Source organism: Sminthopsis crassicaudata, chromosome 3 (genome assembly GCF_048593235.1).
Source record: "Sminthopsis crassicaudata isolate SCR6 chromosome 3, ASM4859323v1, whole genome shotgun sequence".
In the NCBI taxonomy this organism is placed as follows: domain Eukaryota; kingdom Metazoa; phylum Chordata; class Mammalia; order Dasyuromorphia; family Dasyuridae; genus Sminthopsis; species Sminthopsis crassicaudata.
The window spans coordinates 568,587,259-568,610,530 of record NC_133619.1 but is presented as its reverse complement, the minus strand read 5'-3'; the positions used below and the strand labels follow the sequence as shown (position 1 = coordinate 568,610,530).

The window sequence follows — 23,272 nt, the reverse complement described above, 5'->3', positions numbered from 1 at the left end:
TATTAAGTAAGATACTCAGCTGAAAGTATGGTGTATGAGTGGGAGGAATGAGAAAGGGATGAAAAAATTTACAAAAGACATTGTGGTGAGTAGGATAATGAGACAATTTGTTGTTCATTCATGTCTAGCTCTCAGTATTTGGGGTATTCTTGGCAGAGATACTGAATTAGGTTGCTATTTCCTTCTCCAGCTCATTTTTACAGATGAGAAAACTGAGTCAAACAGAGTTAAGTGATTTGCCCAGTGTCACACAGCTACTAAGATTTGAACTCATGAAGATGAGTGAATGTTCCTGATTCCAAGCCCAGTGCTTTATCTACTAGCACCACCTAGCTGTTCTCAAGTGAAATAATTAAGGAGATACAAAAAGATTGCCTTGCTGCAGTAAGAGCCCAGTTGAGATTATGTGACATAAATTTGTAGTGGATTTAATTGGTAGTTTCATGACTGCTTCCAGCTTATTTTAGGATTATATAAATAAGAGTTAAGGGAGCAAATCTGAGAATAATCCAAAGCAAGGATTTTGGCAGGACAAGAGGGGTAATAGGACAGGAGGGCAAAGGATTCAAGAGAAGAGATCAGTATAGAGTTGAACTATTTCATCAAAAGGTCAAGATGGGTGAAACCAGTATAGGGGTGATGACAAAGAATTGAGGACTGGAGGATTCCGAGATTATGATGAAGATGAAGAACAGTTTTTAGGGTTGCAAGGCAGAAGACATGGAATGTAGTTCCAACAACTCAAAGGTAGCTGATAATGGGACCAGGATTTAAAATCAAGTCCCAGGATCATGAATCTAGAGCTACAAGTGATCTTAGAAGCTCTCTAGCCCAATATTTCCATTTTTAAAATGAGGAGACTAAGACCTAATATAGATGCTCTGATTCCAAATGCATGCACTTGCATAATATTTTTCTAACTCTAAATTCAGTGATTTTTTGCCACTTATTCCATGATGTATATAATACTCTCAAAGATTTTCTCCTCTATCAAAGAGCTTTCAGATATAGGTATGCTCTTTAGCATCTGATTTTTGGATGATAAGTCTGGTAACACATTATTTATGATATTTTTACCATTATTAATTATTTCTCACATTTAAAGAACCTTTTTATAGTTTACACACTATTTTAATAAAATAATCACCTCTAATTTCCATGTAGTATTTTAGAATATACAAAGTGTTTTCTTTGTGAAATATATTTTACAGATGAGAGAACTGAGGCTCAAGGGAGATAACAGATTTGCCTTTGGCTCCATAAATCATAAATGTCAGATTTGTGACTGGTATCTAGGGCTTCTGGCTTGAGATCAGTAGTCCTTCCACTGTCCCATATACACATTAGAGAGATAGAAACAATGAGAGGAATAACTTTTAAGGAAATGAAGAATGTTTTTTCAAGTGATACTTACTGCTGGTAGAGGACATATGGCTGTAGTCTGACCTGAAATATAAAAACCATGGTATAAGTATAGTTGTACAATTTAATTTTTCTTTATCCAAACAATAACAATAATTCACATTCATATTGCACACTAGGCTTTTCAAAGCACTTTCCCAATAACAGCTTTGTATGGCAACATAAATCCTCTCCTTTTGTGAACGGGAAAACAGGCTCTGAAAAGATAGGTGACCAGCCCATTATCATATAGTAATCATAATGTTCTGTCTTGAATTGTTATACTCTGAATAAAGTTATTATGGCCACCCCATCCCTTTCCTTGCCATTAGGACTGGGAGAATTGAGTCTGGAAAAACCTTGGAGCTCGATCACCTTTATATATCATAGTGTTATAAAATCCAGGTATATTATCTTGATCCTTGCTAGGATAATTCCCCCTCTGTTTGACCATTGCATCTCATCTCCCTGTTTCCTGCCTTCGACTTCTTATCTTGATCCTCATCCTGTAAGGATTAAGTTATGATCCTTTCCTGGAATTATGGCTTGCCCACCCACCCAGTGTTCTGACCCCCTTTATCTGCCTTTGTTTCCCCTATAAGATTGTATTCTCAGGTTATATATCTGTTTGCAAACCCTAATTAACTAAAACCCTATAAAAGTTCCCTGCCTCAGGGCTGGAATGATTTTTGGACAAGAGTCCCATTTCAGCCAGCTGGCCTAAAGCTCTCCACATTAAAAGATTAAAAACCAGTCTCTGTCTTGCCTCAGTTTCTCTGGCATTACAATAAAACCAGAATTTAAAACCAAGAGTTTCAACTCTAAAACTAAAGCTGTTTCTACTACATGAACTGGTTCACATGCATATAATCTTATGCATATACATATGTTACATATATAGTCTTATGCAAATTTACCAGATTAAAATATATACATTTATTTTTAAATTGTAATTGCTTATATTGGAGTTGGTCATTTGCCATTCAAAATTTCATTAGAATAAATTCCCCCAATAATAAGAATTAACATTTCTATAGCATGCCCACTAACTGGATATCTTCCAAGGTTTTGTCTTGGACCTTCTCTTCTTTCCCTCCACTCTTTTTGTGACTCTCATCAGCTCACAGGGGTTTGAATACTATCTCTATGCAGATTACTTTTAGATTGAGCTCTATATTCTCTCCTTGTCTTGTTCCTGAGTGCCTGTTTTACATAATAAACTGCTTATTAGGCATTTTCAGCTGGATGTCCTATACGCATCTCAAATTCAGTATGTTCAAAAGACAAGTCATCACACCCATCACCCCCACTTCCAAACTTTCCTTTTTATTATCAACAGAGCTACTGTATTTTCAATCATTTCAAAAAATCTTGGTTGGTGTAAACTCCTCATTCTCATTCATTCCATATAATCAGTTGCCAAATCCCATCATCTTGATCTCCAAAAGATCTCTAAGATTTCTATTATTTGTATTCATGCAGCCATCACCCTAATTTAGGCCTTCATCACCTTTCTGCCAGGACTATTTATTTGTCTCTTTACTTCGGGCCTCTCCGTAATCCATCTTGACACAGTTATAGAAGTGATTTTTGTAAAATACTGTTCCCCTGTCACCCTTCTGCTCAAACTTGATGGCCAAATATAAACTTCTCTCCTTAACATTTAAATCTCTTCACAAATTGTTTCTGTCCTACCACTTCAAACTTCTTATAGGATCCAGCCATGTTAACCTACTTATTGTTCCACCCACACAACACACAATTTCTCATCTGGGTGTCTTTGCCCTGTCTGTCTCATATGCCTGGAATGAACTTCCTATTTATTTCTGCTTCTCTGAAACCTTAGTTTTCTACAAAGCAGCTCAAGCAATATAAGTTCTTCATGAAATCTATCTTTGTCCTCAGTTTCTGGTATTCCAATTGTTCCCCAAAAAACCTAGTATTCATTTTCTTGTGTATCTACATGTTGTCTCTCCCAAGACAATTTTAACTCCTTGAGGACAAGCTCCATTTATTTCACTTTCATCTTTGTATTCCCTAGTGTTTTGCATAGTGATTGGCACATAGTAAATGCTTGATAAGTGATTGTGAATTGATGTGTAAATATTCCTCACAATTATTCAATAAAAGTCAATAAACTTTGACCTAGAAATATCCCATTAATAGATCAATATTTTGAGAAGACCTAGGTTGCAATCTCCTTGAAGATAGGGACTATCTTTTGCCTCTTTTTGTTTGACCAGCACTTACCACAGTACCTGGAACTTAGTATGTGCTTAATAAATGTTTACTGATTGATATGAAAAATATTCATAGTATCATTTTTTCCACAGAAATAAATAATACCTATAATTTATAAACCACTTAATATGTGCCAGGAATTTTCAGGATATTATCTAATTTGATCCTTATTTCAACCCTGGAAGGTAATTCCCCATTTTTATATTTGGGGAAACTAATGCAATAGGAGAGAAACTTGACTAATATTAATTTGATCTTTTCACCACCACACCAGCTGCCTCTATGAAAATGTAAAACTGTTGTACAGTAATATTAGAAATAGATATGCATAAATATAAAACACAAACATAAACCTTAAAAACGTTCCTGTATTGAGACAGCTAGGTGGCACAGTGGATAGAGCACCAGCCCTGAAGTCAGGAGGACCTGAGTTCAAATATGGTCTCAGACACTTAACACTTCCTACTATATGACTCTGGGCAAGTCACTTAACCCCAATTGCTTCAGGGGAAAAAAAACTTTCCTGTATTGTGGTGTAAAGGGCTGAAACTCTTGAGTCAATTACTGGGGTCAGACAATCAAGTACTTGAGGCTAATTACTGATTGGACAATACTCTTCCAATGCTTGGAAAATGGCCCTTCCCACTATCCTGTGCTGGCCCAAACTTTTGGTGTATACAGAGAATTGTGGAAGGGACTAGGAGGTGGAGGGAGACTAGCCAGGGTCACTTCTGTGAGAGAGCTGAAGAGGTGAGGTTGCAGAGATCCTACCCATCCACTCTCTTCAATTCTACCGAAAAAGACCAATAAAGACTTGTTTATCCTGACTCTGGCTGATTCTAAGGTACCCAGGGTGCTAAGGCAGTTGCCACATTGTGGTACACAGACTGGGCCATCAGTCCATAAAAACTCCTTCACACCTTCTATCTTGGCGGCAGAAGATATGTACCACTGTTATATCTGGTTATTTGACACAAGGAAGAAGGATGTGTTGACATATTTTACCTCAATAAGCAACCCCACAGGGGAACTAGGGAAGAGAGAAATGATGTGAGAATTGGTATAAAATTGCCAAATGCAAGCATCCAGACTTTAAAAACAAAAACAAAAAACAACTCAGCAGAATTTGTTTCCTGAAGAAAGGGAACTTGACTAAGGATCCTTCATGACTTCATGTTCAATTAAGTTCCTATCTTTGGGTGTGGATTCAAAAATCTCCCCAATTTAGAAGTTGATTTATGAATATAAATGAATTTAAATGATTTATATGTAGGGGATGACCAAGGGGACTCAATTGATCACCTTGATGAGATTATAGGGTGGTAAACCTTTAGGACTTAAAACTGTATATGCCTGTAGCAGGTATGGATAGACTTATTTAACATCCTGTTAAGAGGACTGGAGCCATGGGATTAAGACTTAGTGAGATTTCAGGATATCCTCCAAACCTGAATTTCAGCTGTATGAGTCTAGGACTTGATAGTTGCCAATGGAATTCCATTAGACTCATCCAGGATTGATTTATTTTTTTGGTTCTGTTTGTTTTATAGACCTAAATTCTTTATATTGGTGCAGTGTGAACTCAAGAGACAACATCAGGACTGTCCTGACATCTTCTGGGAATTCCTATTGGTATCAAGTTTATAGAATGGGGGTTGCCAGACTCCCTAGCAAATCTCAAATTTGAACTCAGGAAGATGAGAGCCCAAGCACAATGTTTTATCTACTATATCACTTAACTGTCTTTTAACTACTTTTTATATATTTTAGATTTAATTTTTCTTTTGAAAAGAAAAATCTTTTTTTTTCATTAACCATTTTTTTCCTAATGTAAAATTCATAGATTCACTTTTTTTCCTTTTAGTTTAGTTTTCCTCAAAAACAAAACCAAAAACAAACAAACAAACAAACAAAAACAAACAAACAAACAAGGAAAGGAAAGGTGGAGAAGCCATAGAGCTGGATTGGAGTCAGGAAGATGTGAGCTCAAAGCCCCATCCAAATATGTACTAGTTGTGAGACTTTGGGTGAGCTACTTAATTTCTACCTGCCTCAGTTACCTTATCTATAAAATGAGGATGATGATAGTATGTATTTGTAAAAGGCAGAACTTTGGAGGAGTATACCTGAAAGAAGTATACTTGAAACAAAGTGTTAACTCAGTGGAATTGATGAGATAATGGTTTTCTAGTTCACATATATCTAGTATAACATAATGATATATTCACTTTAGTTTGATATAGTGATATAACCAATCTACCTACCTCCCATGGTTGTTTTAAGAATCAAATGAGAATTTTGTAAAGTTCTTTATAAGTCTTAAAACACTACATAAATGTGTATATATATATATATATATATATATATATATATATATACACACACACACACACACACACACACACATAGGAAATGGGGGAGAGAGAGAGAGAGAGAGAGAGAGAGAGAGAGAGAGAGAGAGAGAGAGAGAGAGAGAGAGAGAGAGAGAGAGAGAGAATAAGGGAAGGGGGAGAAGTAAGTAATGAGAGAGGGAGGGACAAAGAGGAAGGAAGGGAAGAAGGGAAAAGAAGGGAAACATAGAGGAAGAGGGGAGAAAGAGTGGAAAAGGGAGAAAAAGAGAGCAAGAGGGAAGGAGAAAAGAAGGAAGGGAGGGAGGGAGATATCCTGATAAACAATAGTAAGTATGAGCCTAGGGGAACGTTGTATGATTATGTGGGTTTTTTGGGGGATGATAGTGGTGGGGTGGGATGAATGTAAGCTCAAAGGCATTAACTATGAGGCGTACAGTGAGTGGAAAAAGCGGTCCCCAAAAAAGGCAGTTTCTGCATCAAGCAAGCTGCCTGACATCATGGAGCCTTCCTGCACCTCAGAAGATCACTCAGAATTGAAGTTATGGATTTCATTGCTATTTGATAGAAAAGGACTGCTAATAATTAACTGGGGCAAAGGTGCAGTTAATCAAGGCTGTCTTTGTTGGCTTTAAAACCTCTTTACAATCTGACTCCAGCTTATGTTAGGAATCTCATTGCACATTTCTCTCCCTCACACTCTCTTGCTTTGTTAAACTTGCCTGTTGGCTTGCTAGGGCAGCTAGGTGGCACTATAGTACACAGAGCATCAGGTCTAGAGTTGGGAAGATTCATCAAATGTAGCCTGAGCCTCCAGCTGGGAGATCCTGGGCTAGTCACTTAACTCTGCCTCGGTTCCCTCATCTGTAAAATGAGTTGGACAAGGAAATGGCAAACCATTTGAGTATCTTTGCCAAGAAAACCCCAAATGAAGTCATGAAGAGTCAGAAATGATTGAAAAATGACTGGACAACAAAAAGATTTGTTTGCTATTATCTAAATATGGCAATATTAAAAAAAATATGGCAATATTGATCTTTGCATGGGCTGGTCCCCATGCCTGGAAATGCCTTATATCCTTAGATCTGCTCATAAGATTCCTAATTTGCTTCGAAATTCAGCTCAAGTACCTCTTCCTACAGGAGGCCCACCTGGATTTCCTTGGTTGCTTGAGGTTTCTCTTTGGAAATTATTTTTAGCCTGTTCTTGCTGTTGTTAAATTGTTTCAGTCATAATTGACTCATTGTGATCCCATTTGGGGTTTCTTGGCAAAGAAACTGGAGTGGTTTGCCCATTTCCTTCTCAATCCATTTTATAAATAACTTGACCAGGGTCCCAGAGCTAATGAGTGTCTGAGGGTAAATTTGAACTCAGGAATGATGAGAGCCCAAGCACAGTGCTCTACCTACTATATTACTTAACTGTCTTTTAACTACTTTTTTTATATATTTTAGATTTAATTTTAAGTGTATATGTGCTTCTCCTTAATAGAACTTAAAGTTCTTTGAGGATAAGAAGTGTTTTGCTTTGGTTTTGTAACCCTGCCCTTAGCACAAAATTCTGGCACATAATAGGTCCTTAATAAATATTTTATGAATGAATCAATTTGAATAAGCTCTACATACTGCAAACAAGCCTTTGATAAGGACATTGTATTACAACTCTCCATAAAACATATAGATATGTCTCTAAAGCAGCATTTTTTTTTCCTGAGACAATTATGGTAAGTGACTTGCCCAGGGTCATACAATTGGAAGTGTTAAGTGTCTGAGACCAAATTTGATTCAGGTCCTCCTGACTTCAGGGTTGGTGCTCTATCTACTATGCCACCTAGCTGCCCTAAAGCAGTAATTCTTAACCTGGTGTCTAGGAACTTATTTTTGAAAATATTTTGATAACTATATTTCAATAAAATTTATTTTGTGATACTGTGTATTTAAAAATTTTTTATGAGGAGGGATCCATAAATTGTGCCAGACAAAAAAGATTAACTCCTCTCTTAGAGGGCAAGTTTTCATGATAAGGGCAGGATAAATTGGTTGACTTGGATTCTTGGCACGATGTTGGAAAGAACAATTCTTATATGTTCTTCTATAAGGAAAAAACCAAGAAGAGTGTTCATCTCTTTTCTCTCCTGTTTTGCTGCTGGAGAATTTCTGAGAGCACAACAGGAAGGAGAACTTCACCTGAGACTTGGTGAGAGCAGAAGCACATGGTAAGAAGAGCAAGTTTATCCACATGGCCCAAGAGCAAATTCTTAGACAATGTCATTACTGAATTCTAGCTTTCTAGTTAAAGGAGGAAATACTTCATAGGTAACATGTTGTAAAAGTTGCCCTAACTTTTAGGTTTAAAAGCTCAAAAATCTAGTCTTCTTTGAAAACAATAGGAATTATCCAAGAATTATCAATTAGAGAAGAAGAGGAGCGGGTAGAAGAGAAGAAGAAAAGGAATTAGAAGAAAAGAAGAGAAAAGAAAAGAAGAAAAGACAGGAAAAGAGAGCAAGGGACACAGGAAGGAAGAGGAGAGGAGAGGAGAGGGGAAAGGAAGGGATGAAGAAAAGAGAGAAAAGAAAAGAAAAGAAGAGATGAGAGAAGAGAAAGGGGGATAGGAAGAAAGAGAAGTGGAAAAGACAGAAAGAAAGAGGAGAGGGAAAGGAAGAGAGAAGTAGTAAAAGAGAGGAAGAGAGAAGACTTTGACTTTGATCATGGGAGCAGTGAAGCGGGACTAAAGATACAATATAAGTAAGGGACTTAGATTTTGCATTACTATTACAGTGAGTTATTTATATAGAATGGGTCCAAAAGATAGTAAGATTGCTTGCCTAGTATTCCCAGATGTGTTTCCTTTCCAGGGATGTCCAAGCCCTTAGAGCAGTACCATAAGAATGGGCATGTGTAGAATTCAAGAAGGGCTCCCTGTAATGTTAGAGTGCTACCTACCTACCAGTTTCAAACTTAGTTTCTTTTTGAGGTCAGAGCCAAAATCCATCACAAGTTCAGATAATTGTGAATCTTGTGGAAGGGAAGGGAAATGGACTGCTTGATCATGGGTTCCTCCATGACTCCTTTGAATTTTTTGCTTTTTTTGTAAGATGAAAAAAAAATCTGCCCTAAATCCAATAAAATCCTCCTTGCCTTCAGGGCTTATATGGGGTCTGAGAGACCTTTTTACTGTAAAATGAAGAGAATGATCCAGGTGGCCTTTCAGGTTCTTTTCCAGTTCTAAACCAATGACCTTATGAATCATATTCACAGCATCTTAGAGGCAAGATATATAACAATATTTCTCTAGATATGTGGTTAAAGTACTAATTTCTTAGTTCAGTCCCTAAGATTATTTACATAAATTATTATTTATGTAAACCCAGACTTGTTATGTTGGGCCATCTTTATGATTCTATAAGATTCACCAAACGCTTCTCCTACAGCTACCCTGTTAGGTAAACAGTAGAAATATTATTCCCGTTTTACAGATGAGGAAACTGGGGGGGAGGGGGAGTTTGAAGTGAAATGGCTTCTCCAGTGTCAAAGCTGGCAGATGTTTGAGTCACAGTTCTGCACTAGGTTTCTTGACCCCAGGTCCTGTACTCTTTCTGTTATGACTTGCACATAACAGCACTTCATAGATCCCAAGTCAGCCAAGCTGATCAGCTAAAGACTTAGGCAACTCAACGACAAAGGCATTAGGATGAATTGATGAGTTCCTCTTAATTTGACTAAAGAGTATTATACTCTTTCAACTCCCCAGCTGTCATTAAAAAGCTAAAATGTCATGTTTCTTTCCAATTAAAAATTTTTGAACATATTGAACTAAAAATATTTTCAAAACTATTTCTGTTGCTTATTTAAATGACCTAACAGAGAACATAATGCCAACAAAACAGAATGGAAGGAAAATAACATTTGGCTTTCTCCTATCAAATGAAATTCCTTGATAATTATAGAACTTGAAAAATAGAAAAATCTTAGAGATCGGCTGGTCCAATTACATTGTTAAATGTGTATGGAAATTGAAATCCAGAAGGGACTATGTGTTTTTTCCAAAGTTACACAATCAACTGGTGACAAAGCTGAGGCAAGAGTTCATCTTTTCTGCCTTACTATTCTATTAGACCACAATCTCAGATTTGAACATTTTAACTCTACAAATGCAACATTTTATTCAAAGAACTTCCATTTTTGCAAATGCCAAAATATGACAAATCTACTTGGCTAATTCTATTATTAGTTTAAGATAGAAAGAATATTAAGATGTTTAATGCCTGGAGATAAAATACTATAACAATTTTGTAATAAAATGTTTAATAATTTTCTAGTTTTCTCATTTAAAATGACTAATCCCAAAGCACATGAGAGGATGCAATAGATTATTACATAGATACATATTAGGTTAAGCTATATAATCATATAATAATCATCATTTTGTTTTTAGTTGCTTTTTAGTTATGACTGATTCTCCCCTATCCTATTAAGGATTTTCTAGGCAAAGATACTGAAGTGGTTTGTCATTCCTTCTCCAGTTCATTTTATAGATGAGAAAACTAAAGCAAATAAGATTTAGTGACTTGCCCAGGATCACACAGCAAGAAATGTATGAAGCTGGATTTGAACTCAGTAAGACAAGTCTCTCTGACTCTCTCTGGCACTCTATTCAGTGTTACCTAGTTCCAAGGACTTAGAAAAATCACAGTTCTATTCACTAGTTCTAAATATATGTATATATGGTGTATGTGTTCATATTTTATATGCATATATATGAAACACAGTCAATAGGTGACAAAGCTGAGGCAAGAGTTCAACTTTTCTGTCTTCCCATTCTGTTATACCACAATCTCAGATTTGAACATTTTAAAAATACAAATGCAACATTTTATTCAAAGAATTTCCATTATTGCAAATGCCAAAATATGACAAATCTCCAGAATCAGTCTTCACTCTTTACCACGCCACATTCATTTCCAGTTAGTCTCAGTGGATTTGGATACATCTGGGCCTGTTTGATTTCTGACTTTGTATCCTCTACTTAGCATGGTGTCTGACATTCAGTAGGCACTTAATAAATGCTTGTTTAATGATTAATTGAAATATTTATCGAACTTTGTATGCTTGTTTTATACATACAAGTTTTATAAGTAGAAAAGTGGTATGGTTCTACGTTAGAACCAGCATTAAGATGTGAATATATGCATATATACATACACACATATATACATACACATATATCATATATCTATCTCTATGTATAATATCTAGCTACCTAAACATGAAAACTAGCTTGCTGTCATATCAGAACTTTTTGCTCTACTCAGATTCTAAATCAGGAGCCTCTTAAGTATACTCCAACAGGGCATAACTTACTCAATTCAACACTATAGGGGCTTGAAAGTTAAGATTGATTGGCTCCATGGCTATTTAATTAGTAGATGAAATTAACTCTGTCTATAACAGAGATATGAGGCAGTTTAGCTTAATGGCTAGACGACTGATCTAATAAAAAATCAAAAAGACTGGGGTTTAAATCATATCTTTGGCCCTTACTAGCTATGTGCCGTGGTTTAGTCCCACACAAAAGGTCACATCTTGTAAACTCATCCAGTTGACCTGGGAACTCCCCATCAAACACAAACAATGGAAACTTGGTGAGCACAAATAATGAACATTGGAGTTTTGTTTTGTTTTGTTTTGTTTTGGCTAATTTCTGGGTTTTCCAATTATATTTTCCTAAAATTTTTCTCTAGGAAATTGGCATAAAATTTAAGATTATAATTGATGGGCCACTTTGCCTTTACGAATAATATCATTCACTGCAACACAAACCTCACTGGTTTAATTTTCAGCAAATCCAGGGCACTGGACCAAATACTATGTAAAGGAAAACAAAGATCTACAGTGAGTAATAAGTGTATCACCTTCTCTTGATCAGAAAGAAGAAATACTATGACTTCTCCTTGCCTTTCTCTTTATCTATTTCAGAGTTTGTTTCTTCAGTTTATTCTTTGTCTATCTACCCATTCTAAAAACACTAGATGGTCTGGCTCTCATCTGCCAATTCTATGATATCATCAACTGGAGGAGAGCCATAGGTAAGGGTCACTGTATGACCCTGATTCAGTGGTTCAGGAATGACGTAAAGAGGGTCATTCTGTAATGCTTGATTACAATGTCCAAAGAAATGAATCCACTTTATATAGTTCTGCTTGAAACAGTGGTTCAGTGGACAAATCTTACTGATGGCCATTCTAAAGCCAAGCTTCATTTGTTCTATTTCTTTTATATAGATATAAAACAATCTTGCCTGTCCCTTTGTTAAGGGGATTCAGTTACTTAAAATAGTTTACCACTCTCTAGCAGTCTGCTTGTCAGCCGTAGGCAATAAAAAGCATGCTGAAGTACAAAGCTTGCTTTCAAGTGGATTTGGGAAATTGTGGCTTCCAATCGAAAGCAATTATGGCTGAAGAATACTGCCTTGCTTACAATGTTGGCTTGAAGGATATGTGGGGCAGTAGCAATGTCATACCAAGCAAAGAGAAAAATGCCAGGGCAAAAAACACAAGAATTAATTAAAGACTGAAAGAGTATAATTATTTGAACAAATCAACAGTATATAGGTAGCTGTAGATAACACTGGCCATAATATATTTATTTGTTTATTCTGCTCTATAACATTTGCTGCTTGTTTAATGGGCAAAAAGCCAACTGAGTATTAAATAATGAAAAGACAAAGTCTATCCTTTTGATAGTTTTCTCTTTATATCTATACATGGCAATTTTTTAAACTGTCACTTTCATTCAAACTGATTAATTGCAATTTGTATTTATGGTGATATTACCATATGGGCTGTTAGGTAGTACATTGGAGAGAGTGCTGGGTCTGGAGTTAGAAAGTCCTAGTTCAAATCCAGCCTCAGACACTTACTGTCTATATGATCCTAGACAAGTCACTTAACCCTGTTTACCTCAGTTTCCTCATCTGTAAAATGAACTGAAAAAGGAAATAGCAAACCATTCTAGTATCTTTGTCAAGAAAACCCAAATAGGATTTGAAGAAAACCAAAAAGGGTTGTGATAGAACAACAATTATCAAAGAGGAAGGAGAGAGTAACTGTGGGCATGCAGAAAGCCTTAGTGTAGAAGGGCCGCACTTATGTTGATTTCTGAAAAGGGCTAGAGATTCTAAGAGGTAGAGAGAAAGAAGATATACTTTTCACTCATGGAAGAAAGAAGACGAAATGTCTTAAGTGTTTACCAGCAAGAAAGCTAGTTTAGTTAATATACAACATGTGTGAAGGTAACTCATGTAAATAAGGCTAAAAGGGCTGAGGAATATCTCTATAAGCTTTACGCTACTAGAAAAATGTGAGTTATTATTATATAGTTAGAAATTTGGGAGGGAGGCAGAAAGGATAGCAATAAACATTTATCAAGCATTTATTATGGGCCAGACACTGTATTCAACACTTTTAAATAAATCTTATATCATTTCATACTCACAACAACCTTTAAAATTGTTGCTATTATTATCCCATTTTACAATTGAGAAAACTAAGGCAAACTGGTTAAATGACTTATTCAAGGTCACAAAGCTCAATTGTGTCAGAGAGCACATTGGAACTCAGATATTCATGATTGTAGTCCCAGCTTTTTATCCACTGAACCACCAGGTACCAAAGATGAAATGAATGAATTAACAGCCTTTATTAAGTACTTACCATGTGCCAAGCCTCCTGTTAAATATTGGTAACATAGACACAAAAGCAGATAGTCTTTTCCCTCAGTGAATCAGTTAACAAGTATCTACTATGTGTCAAATAGTGTTAAATGATAAAGATACTAATTATAACAAGTCCCTGGCCACAGATATACTTTCTTATAAGGGAAACACCATTTAAATCACTAGGTGCTGTTGTTCAGTCATGTCCACTCTCCACGATCCTATTTGAGGTTTTCTTGACAAAAATAATAGAGCAGCTTGCCATTTCCTTCTCTAGCTCATTTTACAGATGAAGAAACTGAGGCAAAAAGGGTAAATTGACTTGCTTAGGGTCACACAGTTAGTATGTGCCTGAGGACAGATTTGAACTCATGAAGAGTAGTGTTCCTGATTCTTAGCTCTTTGTGTACGTATATGTCTCACAAATCACTAGGTACATATATGATATAGGGAATAGATGGAGGATAAACTCCAAGGGGACAGAAAAATTAGGGATAGGAAAAATAGATCACAAAAGAAGAAGATGGACTTTGTTCTGAATTTTTAAGGCAAGAAATTATGAGATGGAGATGAGAGTGAAGACCATTTGGGGGTTAGGGGGACTGCCAGTTTGACAGGACAAAGTCAATGTCTGAATATGAAAAACAGAAAGGTTAGTGTCTCTGATAGCAGAGTCCTCAGAGCGGATTGGAGCAAAGGAAGACAGGAAAGATAAGAAGGGACTGTGATAGAAAAGACTTTAAATTCAAAACAAAGTTTATATTTGATCCCAGAAATAAACAGGAAGCCACCTGGGAATACAGAGTAAGGGACTGACACAGTTAGACCTACTTGGCAACTTAGCAAAGAATAGATTTGAGTGGGGAGAGACTTGAAGTTGGGAGATGAATCAGAAGAGAACCAGAAGCTGTACTATTCCAGGCAAGAAGAAATGAAGTTCTGAACTAAGGTTGCTTGTATATGAATGGGAAAAAAAAGAGGTGGATATGAGATGTCATGAAGGATTTTTTTTTCATTAAATAGAATTGATTTTCCTTCTGTGGGGTCCTTCAACTTTTATCTTTTTTTTTTGATAACTTTTTATTTTTCACAATACATGTCATGTCGGATTCCAAATGAAGTAAGTAGAACCAAGAGAATATTGTACACAGCAACAAGAAAATTATGTGATAATCAACTGTGAAAGATTTGGCTCTTTTCAACAATGAGGTGATTCAAGGCAGTTCCAATAGACTTGGTATGGAAAGATCTATTCACATCCAGAGAGAACTATGGAGACTGAATGTGGATGAAAGCATAGAATGTTTACCTTTTTTGTTGTCATTATTGTTTGCTTGTTTGTTTTTTTCTTTCTCATTTCCCTCCCTTTTGCTCTTATTTTTCTTGTGCAGCATGATAAATGTGGAAATATGTTTAGAAGGATTACATGTGTTTAACTTATATTGAATTACTTGCTGTCCAAGAAAGGGGGAAGGTGAAGAGGAAGAAAAATTTACAGCGCAAGGTTTTGCAAGGATAAATGATAAAAATTATATTTTCATGTACTTTGAAAAATAAAAAGCTATTATTATTTTAAAATATATATAATAAAGGAATTTAAAAAGAGATTGGATAAGTGAGGCAAGTGATAAGGAGGAGTCAATGATGACACCAAATATGTGAGCCTTGATGACTGGGAGAATGGTGGTACTCTGGACAATGATGCAAAAGATGGAAAGATGGAAAGAAAGGAAGGGGACGAGATTAGGGGTTCTGTTTCAAATATGCTGAGTTTGAAATGTTTTTAGTTTGAGATGTCCAAGAACATCTGGAGATAGATGATGTCCTCAAATGAGAGATTAGACCTGGATATAGAGATCTAGGAATCAGATGCATAAAGATAATAATCGAATCCATGGGAGCAGATAAGATCACCATATTAAATAATGTAAAGCAAAAAATTAAAAAGGGACCAGAAAAAGGCTTTGTGGGATATTCATGGACAGTGGGAGTGATATGGATGAAGAACCAGCAGAGAAAACTGAAGAGTAGTTGGACAGATGAAAAATAGAACCAGGAGAGGTCAATATCCTGATAACCTAATTAGGAGAGACTATATAAAATGATCACCAGTGTCAAAGGCTAAAAAGAAGGAAGGAAACAAGAAGCATATATTTAAGCACCTACTATGTCAGGCACTATTTCCTATCTATCATGTTTATAGATTGCTTTATATATTTATTTGAATGTTGTCTGGAAGGATGGTGGTGCTTTGACAGTAATAAAATAAAATTGGAAAAAAGGGAGAGAGGAAAAAAATTATGGATTAGCATTGTGCTAATATTATCTCATTTGATAATCATAACAACTCTGAGAAGTAGGTGATATTATTCTCGATTTTACAGATAAGGAAACTGAGATAAAAGTTGACTTGTTCAATTATACAGATAGTAAATGTTTGAAATCGTATTAGAACTTGTCTTCCTTATTTTAAACCCAGTCCTTTATCTACTACTGCACTACCTAATCAAGAAAGACAAAAATTGAGGTGAGGCCATTAGGATTGACTATTAAGAGACTATCAGTAACTTTGGAGATTGACATTATAATTGAATAATGAAATCAGAAGCAAGATTGTAGATGATCTAGAAGTGGAGAGAAAGAAGAGAAAATAGAAGCAAAGAGTGAAAGACTTTAGCTGCAAATGGAAGGGGAGATATAGGACGATTTATAAATAATAGCTTTTTATTTTCAATATATATACAAAACCTTATGTTCCAAATTTTCTCCCTCCCTTCACCCCATCCTCTCCTCTAAATGGCAAAAATTCAATATATGTTAAACGTACAATTCTTCTAAATATATTTCCACATTTATCATGCTGTACAAGAAAAATCAAATAAAAAAGGAAAAAAATGAGAAAGAATACAAAAAGCAAGCAAACAATAACAAAAAGGTGAAAACACTTAAGTTGTGATCCACACTCAGTCCCCACAGACCTCTCTTTGAGTACAGTTGGTTCTCTCTCCATCACAAATCTAGTATAATCTCCCTGAATCACAGCACAATTGTTAGTGGGGATAGTGGGATCAAGGACAGTTTTTTCTTAAGAATGGGGAAAAATGGGCAAGTTTATAGGCAGAAAGGAACAAGTCAGTAGATAGAGGGAGACTAAAGATTAATCAAAAAGGAGTTATTATAGTTGAAGAAATCAGCTAGAGAAGTTAGGAAAAGATGGGATCAAGGACATAAGAGTTTGCCTTGGTAGACATAAAGACAATCTCATAAGTTATTACTGGAGAGGAGATGGTAATGAAAGATAATACAGAGGGAACCCTATCAATGTGCTCTCTCTCTCTCTCTCTCTCTCTCTCTCTCTCTCTCTCTCTCTCTCTCTCTCTCTCTCTCTCTCTGATTTAAGGTTATTAGTAGAGTAGGAAGCTTAAAGAGAGACAAGGTTTAACACAGTTATAAAGAACAGAATGCTTGCCCTACTGCAGTGAGAACCCATTTGAGAGTAGATAACAAAAATTTGAAAATCTGTACAGTTTCATGAATTATTTTAGTTCCATTCAACAACACATGAATAACTGAGGAGGTAGACAGTGAGATTTAGCTGAGGCTGAGATTTGGTAAGTCGGGATCAGCAACAAGACATATAGGCAAGAGATTCAAAGGTAGAAAATAGTGAATCAATTGAAGATTATGAAGTTATTTACTATCAATTTTACTACCAAGAGTTGGTTAAGCAAGAGACAGAGAAGGAAGAAAGAAGAATGTAAGTATTACAAGGATGGTTGCCTGAGAAAGAGCTGAAGAATGCAAGATATGGAGATCATAGAAAGGAGAAAAAGGTGTGAGTGTGTGTGTGTGTGTGTGTGTGTGTGTGTGTGTGTGTGTTAAAAAGCACAGGAAAATATGGAACAATAAAAGATTGTTATCATAGAAAAGAATTTCGAGGGCCATGAAGAAGAAAGTAGAATCTTCTGGATAATGGTAAGATCAAGGGTTTGATCATCTCTGTGGGAAATAGAGTGAATAAACATGGAAACTGAGTAAAATTGAGAAATCAGGAAGCTAAGATGTTTGAAGGAATATTAATATGCATGTTGCAGAATTCTAATAAGAGAGGAGATGAGGCTATGACTCTGAACTCAATGAAGAAGGAAACAGTAAATCTGAGTGTCCAAGATAATGGCCATCAGTAACTGGAAAGAATAATAAATTTGGAAATTATGAATGTCAAAAGAGAAAAGATTGTACAGAAGTGACAATGATAAACTAAAAGAATTCTAATGTGAATTATGGGAATATGGAAGTGTGGCAAGTAATGAGGGAAGTCACATCATTAGGAGGGAGCCGTATCTCATTGAAGGGCCGAAAGATTTCAAATGAAAGAGTTTCAGAATCTTACATTTAGTGGGAGAGGCAGCATATATAGTGAAGTTATGGCCAGTGCATGGAGTTATGGTCTGGGAAGTCACAAAGACACATTGTGTAGAATGATAGAACCCTTTTCAAAGGTAATGGTAATATTGACTATAATTCAAAACTAGATTCTGACACACAAGCTGTATGAACATGGGTAAATCACACACATATTAACTATAATATAGTTATTGATTCATTGGAGAAGGAGGTTTTCACATCAGAGGGTCTGGAGTCACAGGTCTCCATGAAATAAGGAATGTGGTAGACAGGATAGATAAAAAATTGCTATGAAAGATTTCAGAATGTAAATCCCACTAAACTCAATTCAAAAGTTAACAAATTTTGTCTCTTGACTGAGATACCAGAAAACAGACTTGAATGCTGAAGTAGCCAATAACTATTGGAGAGAAGAGTAAAGCATGATGCATTTGGCAAAAAAAATTTTGCTTTGTGACAGGGAACTAAAAAAAAAGCATAGAGAAACTAGAAATAGCTCTAGTGACAAAACGAAGATTTAAATTAAAATGCTCATTTAAAAGAAGAGAAAATAAAGCTTATGTCTTAAAGACTAGTCAAATTAACAAGTATAACAACATTTTACTTAGATATATCTTGTTCACTTCTCTCCTCAAAGTTTAAGATGATATTGAAAGAATAAAAATTTTTCAACTAAATCTGCACTGGGGTGCCACAATTTTAGTACCACAGGCAGTAAAGAGCTCCATAAAATCATCAGCATTAACAGCCCATTGCTGGCAGACATAAGCAGATGTCCTGCTGACTGTCTCAGTCTAAAGGATAATGTCACCATCTGGGTCAGTGCCTTCTACCAGCCTAGCTAAAGACCCTTTTTATCTGTTCCAGTTAGAAATTGCAAATTGGAAGTGAATTGAAATGCCAGAGGTTTGAACCAATTAAGAATAGGTTGCTTTTATGGCTTCTTGGATTCACATTCCAGATCATAGCATATAGAAAACAAAACCCTAAAATGAAAGTTGATAAAACTTCACAAATTTATAAAAACAACAAAAGAGTTGAAAATCACAAATTATATTATCCCTTAGATTAAAATTAGTTACTTAAAGTTACTTAAAGTTGATCACTAAAAGGGAAGTTCTCCAACCAAATGAATACCATAAATGGTTAAATTTCTCAAGTTTGGGATGGGGAAGTCCCAGGAGAGCTTGCAGCGTGAGGCCATTCCAAGTCCAGAGTAAATACTCCATGGACTAATAGGTCCATTCTGGAGGTTAACTCTCTAGGAACTCCCCCAGGTCTGCCCTGCAGTTCAGCCAAACTCCAGAAAGAGTCCTAACTGCCCCCGGACTAATTCTCTAGTTTGGAAATAACAGCTTCTTGAGCAGGTCTCTGTCCCTCAAGGCTTCCCCAGAAGAGATACCATCCCTTTCCACTCCAGGTCACCCCAGCTCTGTTACTATATCCTGTGAACTGGGCAGGGGAGGCACTGGAAGTCCAGGCCGAGATAGGAGCTGGGTAGGAAGCACTGGCAGCAGCATTCAGCCTTTTGTCCTACACAGGAAAACAGTGGTGGTTAGGAAAAGAGTAATTATTCTTCGACTGATATTTTGGGCTTATTATTTTATTTTGCTGGCTGATAGGAAATATGTCTTTTAGATAATCAAAAGTGTATTGTACTAGGCTTACCCCCCTCCCCTTTATCTCAAAAGTTGAGAATCAGACTCAGGAAGGGAGGGAGACACTCTAATGATTCAACTGCGGTGGGGAGGACTCCTGGGGGCTGGTATGACCAGGAAGTCTGCACTAAAGCCAGACAGAGAAAACAAATATCCTGATTTGTAGTACTTAAATACCTAATATACACGTATACATGGAAATATACATATATGCATTCACTTGCATATATACATTTATACACACAAAAGCCGTGGTGTGTGTGTGTAATTGGAGGTGCCAGATGCGAGCAGTCTTTTGTAATCCGGCCCAAACGTCCTAGACAGACTTTAATAGCTCGGGCAAGAAGAAAGCCAGGGCAGCAACAAGTGCAACAGCATCTCGAGCCGCTCTTAGCAGGAGGTTCCGAAGCCGCAGAGAGCGGAGGGTGGAGAGGGCATTAGAAGTGCCCTCGACACCCGCTCCTAGACTCTTTCCCCTACACAAGAGGGCTCACCTATCTCCCCAGGCCCGGACAGCAGGTCCCAGCTCCCCTCCCCCCTTACCTGGGGTCCCGGGCTCTGCTTCCCTAGTGACTACCGCCAACCCCCTAAAACTTCTCGAAAAAGACTGATCTTTCCCCCGCGGGGGAGCCTGATCTACCGCCCAGCGGGGCGACCAAGGTAACACCCACATGGAAACTCTCCTTACTCCACTCTAGCTCTCTCCCCTCCCACGGCGGAGTGGGGGAGGGGAGTTTCCAAGGATGGAGATGGGGAGGGGGGGCATGGTCCCCGACCCGCGCCCTTCCGACGCCCGCTTCCCCACCGAGCTTGGGGAGCCCCTGCCGCCCCCTCTCTTCGCGTCCCCAGCCACAGCTGAGCCTGCGCGCTCACTCTCCCCGCGTCCCAATTGCGCTCCAAGATCGGTATCCCTCCCATCCCTCCTCACCCTCCGGTCTCGGCTCCCGAGTCCACACAGTCATCCTCCTCCTCCTCGCCCCCGCCCGCCTTCGGGTCCATGGCAGGCTCGAGTCACGACTCCTCCTCGGGATCCCGGGCTGGCCGCCGCCGCAGCAGCAGTGACATTATCCTTTCCTTCCTTCCTTCCCACAGGGGCCCGCTTGGCTCCCGTCCGAGGACAGCGGTCGCTCCCCGCTCCCGAATCGCAACTCTGGCATCCGTGCTCCGGCGGCGGCGGCCGGCGCCTGTACCTCTTTTCTCCGCCTCCTTCTTTCTCCTCGCTAGGCTGTGCACAGGGTGTCGGAGTCCCCCTCCCTCCTCCTCCTCCTCCTCCCACTCCCTCCCACCTCCTCTCCTGCTACTATGGCCACGCTCCTCCCTCCCAACGCTTGTGAGTGTGTTTTGTGTGCGTTTGTGTGCGCGCGCGCGTGTGCTTGGGTGGACGTTCGTGAGCTGCCTTCGCTGGGTATATTTTCCCTCCTGTCTATAATTTCCTTCCCAAAGAGCTCAAGGGCTTTTTGTAGGACAAGAACGAACATGATGTAGAGTATAGGTATTGGAGGCAGGAGGGCCTGAGTTCAAATTCTACTCCATTCATTTCCTAGATACACGACCCTGGACAAAACTTTTGTGTTTTAGTTTCCCTCTGAGAAATGAATAGAGTGGGCCCCACATATTCCATCTATTTATGATGTGGTGCAGTGGATTCAGTGGGCGCTAAAGTTCCATCTCCAAATCCGTGATTCTGTGCCTCGATTTTCTTACTTGCAGAATAAACGGATCAGGTTCTTTGGCTGCCAAATTCCCTTCTCAGTAAGGAATGCTCCATCACAGATGATATGAAGGGCACCAGGACAGTGAGCGCTTCTGTAAATGTCTATCAAGGAACTTCTACCCGCTTCCCCCACTCTCCCCAAGTTATAAGTTTGAAATAGAAAAGAGAATTTTGAAGCTGAGCTAAAGATGCTCCAGCATCCTTTCCAACAGTGACCTAGACTTGACACCTAGATGTTTTTCTTCTTTTTTTCCCTCATAGTTTGCAACACTGAATTAATTGTTACCTATTTCAAAAGCAGTCTAATTGCTATCCATCCCACAAGTCTTCCCCTCTCTATCCTAATTTGTTTTCCTTTTTTTTTTTTTTTAAAGTACTCTTTAAAACAAATAACAAAACTGGAATCATACTTGTCTCCAGGGTTAGTTGGATTAATGAGATCATCAATATCAGTAAATCACCTTCAACTCCAGAGAAAAAAGACCTAATAAGTAGGAGGCTAGTCTATTTGAAGATAATTAGCAGACTTGAAGGCTGGAAAAGCCCTCCAGAGGTCAGAGTAGTGTTCATCCCCAGCTGGCAAGCTGGAGTTCATTTAAATTACCCGTTGATGATATCCCATAATATCATCTTGTGTAAATCAGGCAGAACTTGGATATTTCTCTAAAGATTGTCTTAATATGCAGGTAAGGCGCCTGGTTCTGCTTTTTCTTTCTTACTAACACTTTGGGGAAAACTTAAACTAAATTCTTCACTCTAAGCTGGTAAAATGATTGGCAAAGGGATCAGATGAAGTTGAATAAGAAAATGCCTATAATAGGTTTTATTTCCTGTTTATGTAGCACTTGGGCCCTTAGCATAGCTTTCCCAGTTTGGAAACATTTTGTGGGTCAGCACCCATTCTTAATCATAGTTTAAGAGCAACTATTTCCCAACCCCCAGGGTATATCCCTTTTGCCAATGGTACACATTTACTAAAAAACAAAACCCATTTAATCAAATGACATAAATCTCCTCCTTAGCACACTAGGATATGTTGTCTCACAGTTTATTTATGGAAAGAGTAGATATCACTTCCCTAAAAGATTCCAATTATTGCCACTTTAGCAAACAGTCCCTCCTTGTTGGAGGGGAATAGAACTTTCTCCTCTTTGTTTTCTGTACTGTTTTTGAAAGATGAAATAATCACTAAGGTAAGTCAATAAATTGACTGCTCTGCTTTAGGAGGAGAGAATTTGCCAGCAGATGTCCAAATAATAGAAGATTATCTCCCTCCCACAGATATACACAAACACCTAACCACCATTATGTCATTTGAAAAGTTTGTGTTCTGTTTTCTCAATTTCTTACCTATTTTTCTTTTCAGTTCAAGTGGTCTGTAGTGTATGCAATTGGAGGGAGGTCTTCAATTCTGCATCCCAGAAATCAGCACTTGGTTCCATACTGCTTTACATTTACATTTGGATGAAAGTATAGTTATATATTTGCCAGAATTGTAGATGCTTAGAAGAAATTAGCTAATTTTAAGAGGGGGAAAAGCTGAAAAAAAAAAAGGTCAAAAGTTGGCCCGGTGGCAGATAAGAGATTAAGGAATAAAACTGGCAAAATTTGTTGTTCGTGTTGTGGTTGTGGTTGTGGTTGTGGTAATGGTTGTTGTTGTGACTGTAATTGAGTCATTTTAGTCCTGACTTTTGATGACCACATTAGGGTTTTCTTGACAAAAATAATGCATACTTTATCATTTCTTCTCCAACTCATTTTATAGATGAAGAGAGTTAAGTGACTTACTT

General features: G+C 37.6%; 1 protein-coding gene across 2 annotated transcripts in view; it reads right to left on the bottom strand.

Moving 5' to 3' along the window:
- FAM124A (family with sequence similarity 124 member A) overlaps window positions 1–21,002 on the bottom strand; it is a 109,172-nt gene extending 88,170 nt beyond the window's left edge. The window contains exons 1-2 of one of the 2 annotated variants that reach the window (XM_074304780.1): window positions 20,697–21,002; window positions 1,415–1,446 (exon numbers count right to left, since the gene is read on the bottom strand). In XM_074304780.1, the coding sequence (XP_074160881.1) occupies window positions 1,415–1,446; window positions 20,697–20,767 (103 nt within the window). In that variant the 5' untranslated portion in view covers window positions 20,768–21,002. The remainder of the gene's footprint in view (window positions 1–1,414; window positions 1,447–20,696) is intronic. The other variant, XM_074304781.1, reaches the window with a different exon arrangement.
- Between the last annotated feature and the right edge of the window lie 2,270 nt (window positions 21,003–23,272).